The sequence below is a fragment of the Elaeis guineensis genome, chromosome 13, assembly GCF_000442705.2.
Source record: "Elaeis guineensis isolate ETL-2024a chromosome 13, EG11, whole genome shotgun sequence".
Taxonomy (NCBI): domain Eukaryota; kingdom Viridiplantae; phylum Streptophyta; class Magnoliopsida; order Arecales; family Arecaceae; genus Elaeis; species Elaeis guineensis.
Window position 1 is genome coordinate 68,952,583 of NC_026005.2, and position 6,935 is coordinate 68,959,517.

Genomic DNA, 6,935 nt, shown 5'->3' on the forward strand with positions numbered 1-6,935 from the left:
TTTAAATTTTATTCTTAAATTGACTTATAAATCAATATTTTTTATTTAAAATTTTAAATTAAATTACCTAATCAATATGAAATTAAAATTCATAGATTAATTCTGAACAAATTCAATCCATCTCCAAACACAAAACACCTATTTTTTCAAATTTTTTTGTTACAATACTTTTTTAATTTCTATTTTTTTTCTTTACCCCCATTACCCGTTTCATCAACTACTAACTTATAGTAGGAAACAATTATGTATAAAAATTATACCATCTAATCTTTATTTTCTAACAAAAATTAACTACGTTCTAAGAATTATAATACCTCCTCATTAATTCTTAACTGATAACATTCCAGATAATACAAAAGAAACGATTAATATTATCATCTGCCCAAGAGCTCACCCATGGTAACGATCACCACCCACGTCAGCGATCAGAAAGAAGGGGATTTTTCTTCTTCTTCTTCTTCTTCTTCTTCTCCTCTTCCTCTACTTTCTCCTCTCTGTTTCCCACTCACACAACACACACACAGGGGAGGGAGAGAGAGCACGGAGAGGGAGAGAGGGCGCGGGAGAGGGAGAGGGAGAGAAGAGAGAGAAAGAGAGAAAGCGGGAGAGAGGGAGAGAGAACGCGGAAGAGAGCGGGAGAGAGAGCACGGAGAGGAAGAAGGCGTGCACGAGAGGGAGAGAAGAGAGAGAGAGGAGGAGGGATAGAATGTGGGAGAAGGAGGGAGAAGGTTCCACAGTGTTCCTTCTTCCTTTTTTTTTTCTCGTCGGTTCGCACGCGGGCATGCGCGGTGAGGACGCGCGTCCGCTGCCAGAGGACGTGGGCCCGGGCATCACCCGCATTCTCAAAACAAAAAAAAACAAAACAAAAATCCTTTAGTTCTATCTTTTCAAAATGTGGGATATCATTTAAGTACCGAGAAAACCGAGGCTGGCTGTGGCTCAAAATGTGGAACATGAGTCAAGTATCGAGAAAACTGAGGTTGGCTTTGGTTCAAAATGTGGAATATGATTTGAGTAGAAAACTGAGGTTGGCTGTGGCTTAAAATGTGGAATATGATTTGAGTAAGTATCGACAAAACTGAGGTTGGCGTTGGTTTAAAATGTGGAATATGATTTGAGTAAGTATCGACAAAACTGAGGCTGGCTTTTGTTGGGGGAATAAAGAAGATATAAATGGAGTAGGCATCAAAAAAACATTACAGTAAAGCAGACTGCGTATAAACCGAAATTATAATACGTGAGCGGTCCGATATTGTTTAGTTTCCATGGATCCAAGATTGCTGGACGCGGCAAGGTACGGTGACGTTGATCTCCTCAAGAAAATAGAGGAGGAGAATGCCGACCTACGCCGTGGTGTAACTCCATTCGGCAACACGGCGCGTCACATCGCCGTCACGTTCAAGCAGCAGGAATTCGTCGAGGAGATCTGCGCGCGGAAACCGGCCCTCCTCCGAGTGCGAAACCAGAATGGCGAGACCCCACTCCACGCTGCTGCGATTCTGGGGAGCCACCGAGTGGTCGTCTTGTTTCTGGGGCTCGCGCCAGCGATCGATGTGTGGCGGGGCGACGTAAAGGAGCTGCTGAGGGCGGTGGATCGATATCGCAACAACGCCCTTCACTCGGCCCTGCGCAACGGGCACGCCAAAGCTGGCCTCCTCCATAAACGAACAAGAGGAGACTCTCTATCTGGCCACGACGAAGGGATTTCTTGCGATCGTGCAGCACCTTCTGCAATGCGATCCCTGCGACCATAGGGGGCCGCGCGGCCGAACCGCGCTGCACGCTGCTGTTATCGGAGGGCACCGAGGTAACACATGAGATTTCTTCGCCCAAGAGATCTAAAACTTTGTTTTAGAGGTAATAACGGACGTTCACCGGTTCACCTGTGCGCGAGCGAGGATCGTGTGGATGTATTCTTCGAGCTCTTCAGGAGATGCCCAGATGCTCTTGATGCCGTTGATGGAGGGGGCAGGAATGCTCTTCATATTGCCATCGAATGCCAAAAGGAGCTGGTGGCGCATCTGTTGATGATGACCCAGGGGATTGACCTGCTATTAAACCAAAGGGACTGGCAGGGGAAAACGTCTTTGCGCGTAGCAGTCGAGAAACACAACCCAGACAAACTCCAACAACTCTTGCGAATTAAGAGAGTAGACACGTGTGTCACTGACAGTCGGGGTCTCACGGCTCCACAATCTTTCTACATGGACGAACAGCCAGCCCTAGACTCCGCATGGGTAAGAACATTTTGACTCGCGTGCCTCGCATATTTCATCACGGAGGCGAACGGCTGTTATGCACCCAACGATCTTTCTTGCTAGTGATAAATTTTGAATGACTTATACAGGGACAAAATTTTGTATGAATTTATCGATTAATATTAAGGGTTGTGATGAAGAGAGCTCTATAAGAAATAATTAAGTTGATTCTACTTAAGGATGTTGGCTTGAGTTCTTTTAGTTGTCAAGTTAAAATTAATTCTTTTAAAAAAAAGAAGATTGATTTAGAAATTATCTAAATGATTGTAAGGTAAATCTAAGATTAACTCCAATTAATTCTAGACATGTTGGATTCTTGAAAAGTGATGAAACTTATACAATGATTTCAAATATAGGAAGTAGATCAAGATTTAATTTTTATATGCTATGCCCAAAGGTAGTAAAGATGAAGAAACTTAAAATTTTGTCCTAAGTCTTATATGAAATTTGAAGGTTGGATCTATTCTGGATCGATCTAACAAAAAAAGGATATTTTTATCTTTGATATAATTATATAATTTGGTAAGTTGAGATCAGAGTGCGCAGCAAAAGCGTGATGGTCTGAATTGATTAGAAATATTAATCCTTTAAATCAAAAGTTATGATGGAATACATTAGTTGCAAATAAGGAAGGATTTTATTGATAATGAAAGGATGCTATAAATTTTGATCTAATCTGATCATAGCCGGATAATTTTTGTTAGTAGGTTGCTTCATTGTAGATAAGGCCAAGAAATTTTAGATATCTCAAGTTTATTAACAGCTTGATAGTTCTGATATTAGTTCAAACTTAGAATGTCCTGACATAGATCTCATATTTTTTATCTAATATTGTTACTTGGACTGATATAGAAGATTGAGGTTTTCTTAAGATGAGAGTCTACATATAAAATTTGTTGGAAGGTCAAGAGAAGAAAGAAATCGATAATCGTGAAGAGTGTCCAATGTTCGACCTTTCTTTATTTTTCTATCAAGAGTAGTTTGAGATAATTATAAATTTCGAGTGGAATGTATTAGACAAATAAGGGTGGTATATTAATACAAGTCCAAATATTACAGTTCTTCAAAAAGTTGAGAAATCAATAAGAAGAGATGAGTTTGAAATTTTAAATAATTTTGTTATAACAAGATCATGAGAAATAATAATATATAAGATATTATCGTAAGCTTGAGAATGACATGAAGAATGTATACTTTGAAATAGATATCACAAACAACATAACTTAATTTCGAGGACGAAATTATTTGAAGGGGGAGAGAATGTAACACCCCGACCCAAAAAGCCCAAAGCCTTACAAAAAAAAAAAAAAAAAAAATGGAATGAAGAAGACTCCCGCTGGGAGTCTTCTTCCACCCAAATCACCGGTGGAGAGGTTGAATCCGAGGCGGATTCGACCTCCCCTACACCCTATAAAACCCCTCTTCCTTCCCCTTCTTTCTGTGGCTCGCACACCCTTGCCGGCCATCGGGATCGTCGGAAAAACTCATGAAAAAGGTAAGACCCTGTTTTTCCCTGTTCGATCGAGCTCTTTCCTCCTTTTTCCGACCGCCGGCACCGCCGTTTGCGGCATCTTATCCCTAGGACAGCACCGCCATCCCTCTATCTCTCTTCCTCGAGAGTTCTCGACCGCCGGCAATCGGTCAATGATCGGAAATCAAGAAGAAAGGGGATGGATCCCCTATTTTTCGAAAAAAAAAGGGGAGAAAGCTCGCCAGCCAAACCTAGTCGCCGGCTAGCTTGCATGGTCAGCCGCCGTTGTTGGACCTCCGGCCAAGTCACCCTCTCGCCGAAGCCCGAGCCACCAAGGGAGACTTCATCGGTCTTCCCCTGTTTTAGCCAAGGGAGGCTGCGGGAAGAAAAGAAGAAAGGAAGAAGAAGAAGAAAAGAAAAAGAAAAGAAAAAGGAAAAAGAAAAAGAAAAGAAAAAAGAAAAAGAAAAAGAAAAAGAAAAGAAAAAAAAAGAGAAAAAGAGAAAGAGAAAAATAAAAATAAAAAAATAAAATAAAATAAAATAAAAAGAAGAAGAAGGAGAGAATTTTTCCTCTCTCTCCTTTCTCTCTTCTTTCTCTCTCTTTTCTCTCTCCTCTCTCTACCTTCTCTCTCTAGATTCTCTCTCTAGACTTTTCTCTCTCTTTACGGATTTTGTCTCTCTAGGATCTTTTCTTCCTCTCTGATTGCATCATGAACCCTAGAATAAACTTGAAGATGAAAATAAGATGATTTGAGATTGCTCCGAAATTCATGCGGTAGATCTGATCCCAGTCCGATTCTATTCAAAATTGTAACACTTGATTCATATTGAGTCACCCTGATAGGACCTCTGATGATCTCGATCATGAGTGCCTCATCGGAAGGATACGAAGATTTCTCTCTTCACTTTCTCTCTCTACTTTCTCTCTCTAGATTTTTCTCTCTCTTCATGAATTTTCTCTCTCTAGAAGTCTTATGGATCAGTGGAGGATCCAGATACTTAGGTAAATCCTAATTTTGGTTAATCCTAAGAGAGATCCTAGATTTGTGTTATCAGGTCGATTATCGGTAATTTTCTCCATATGTGATTTTTATATTGATCAGGGTTACGAAGAGATGATCATCTGCAAATGATATCGAGTGGAATATTTTGTTAAAAAAATTCATAAATCAAAGAAGAACATTGATTTCTGTATTTGGATCAGTCACCGATAAAGGTAAGAATCCCTGTACATGATCACTATTGTATATATATACTATTTTACTGTTGGTCTTGCATCATTGGTTTTGCATTGTCGGATTTGAGATCGATGAATTTATTATATCTGAGATACTGTTATTTGATTTTGAGCATGAGTATGTTATGTCAATATATATGTATCAGAGATTGATGGCATGATTATATGGATATGATATATCTGAATTGATCCTAATGCAAGACAGAATTGATTTGATGAAATCAACACATAATGATTAAATGAAAAGAAAGAGATATATGGTATGGACTAGCCTTGTCATATGGAACAGCCCGCCAGGAGCTTATGCCTGGGACAGCCCCCACTGGCTTACAGGTGGATCAGCCGGCCAGGAGCTCACGCCTGGGACAGCCCGCCAGGAGCTTATGCCTGGGCAGCCTCTCACGGGCTTTGGTACGTGGGACAGCCGGCCAGGAGCTTATCCTGGGACAGTCTTGAAAGACTTTTTAAGTGGATTCGATCCGGATGATGACTGAGGTATAGAATTGGATAGTCCAGAACCAGAAAGAAAAGGTTAAAAATCATGTGATTATGAAAGGAGAAATGAAAGATAAGACATGAAATAATTGTTGAACAAAAGTGTTTTACCTGTTAACATATGATGATGCATCTATTTTAACAAGACAGAAAATTTATGAATGTTTGCATTATTCTGGACATTGAACATGAGATTTTATATCTTACTGCTTATCCTTATTTTCAGACTATATTACTATATCAGTGTGATATGGGAATTCTTACTGGGCTGTAAAGCTCACACTCCTTCATCTTTCTTTTTCTTCTCAGAGTTATAGGATGCTTATGATTGGCTGTGGCCTGGATTTACGGGTGAGCAGAAGGATAAATAGAGTGTCATAGTATCTGATCAGAAAATTGAAGAAATTTAAATTATAATTATGTAAGATTTTATGAATTATTGTTGAAATTAATTGTTATGGATGTTAAGATTGTAATGATTTATTTTAGCCTTGCATATTCTTTAGGGCTTGCTCTAAGGAGTGTGCGCCATCACGTATCCGACCCGGTGTTGGGTTCGGGGCGTGACATGTTTATATTTCCCTCAAGCTTGTGCTTTCCCCTCTTTTATGTACCATACTCTGGTGAACTTTGACTAATGTTTTCTACCAATAATCAGTATGAAAGCCATTCGGTTTTAAGCGATGCTTGCGCTGAAGATGATGCATGCAAACAAAATTTCGTGAAGAAGAATATTTGGCGCATGGAATTTCAGCTTTTGCAAAAAGTGTTGGGCACATATTCTCACATTTATCTTTCGTTTGTGGCAGTACTCATGGCAGTTGTGACCTCTGTTGCTGCTTTCATGATACCTGATGGGTATCTAAATGAGGACGGCCCAGAAGAAGACCTCGCAGTCTTCTCTAGAAAACCAGCGGTTAAGATCTTCATGATCTTTGACACCATTTCTATGTGTTGCTCTCTTTTGGCAACATATATCTACTTAACAACAGCTATAAAACCAGGAATTGGTCGATCGCTTTATATAACATTTGGGGAAATACTAGTCTCGCTTACATTCTTGGGTATGATTATTGCATTTGCGATAGGCATCCATATGCAATTGTGGCACCAACTTGCTTGTGGCTTGGAATGCTCATACATATTTGTTGCAGTCAAGGATTCATAATTCGGCATGTGAGGTATTATCCGTTTTGGCTCATGACCATCTTTAGGCTTCAGTAGTCTTAGTCATTTAGAGCCTCACGGTTTTATCTTCTAAAAGATACCTCATATGGAAAGGATGGTCTCTTCCTATATAAACTAGATTCTCTCTTGACTTTAATCAATGTGGGACTAATAATGTCCTTTCTTCTACACCACAATATAGCCCCCTAGTCATGGAGGAATCTGTGTACTCCCACAGACTATAGTCCATGGAGAGTGATGCCCTCCTTCTAGCATCAATATCACAGTCAAATGCTCATGGCTCGAC

The 6,935-nt window shown here is 40.0% G+C and overlaps 2 protein-coding genes across 2 annotated transcripts; both read left to right on the forward strand.

The window, feature by feature from the left end:
• Nucleotides 1–1,265: 1,265 nt before the first annotated feature.
• LOC109506523 (protein ACCELERATED CELL DEATH 6-like) lies at nucleotides 1,266–1,754 on the forward strand. The gene has a single exon (XM_019854420.1). It carries the CDS (start codon nucleotides 1,266–1,268, stop codon nucleotides 1,752–1,754), a length of 489 nt encoding a protein of 162 aa, XP_019709979.1.
• A 60-nt stretch (nucleotides 1,755–1,814) lies between these two features.
• Nucleotides 1,815–6,629, forward strand: LOC140853156 (uncharacterized). The gene is made up of 2 exons (XM_073247245.1): nucleotides 1,815–2,237; nucleotides 6,120–6,629. The coding sequence occupies exons 1-2, from the start codon at nucleotides 1,815–1,817 to the stop codon at nucleotides 6,627–6,629; spliced, it is 933 nt and encodes a 310-aa protein (XP_073103346.1).
• The last annotated feature ends 306 nt before the right edge of the window (nucleotides 6,630–6,935 follow it).

Bases quoted from the DNA above. Each gene is read 5' to 3' on its own strand.
- LOC140853156 (XM_073247245.1), top strand. From the start codon at position 1,815: ATGAGATTTCTTCGCCCAAGAGATCTAAAACTTTGTTTTAGAGGTAAT. The intron at 2,238-6,119 runs GTAAGAACATTT...ACCAATAATCAG, and splicing joins CAGCCCTAGACTCCGCATGG to TATGAAAGCCATTCGGTTTT.
- LOC109506523 (XM_019854420.1), top strand. From the start codon at position 1,266: ATGGATCCAAGATTGCTGGACGCGGCAAGGTACGGTGACGTTGATCTC.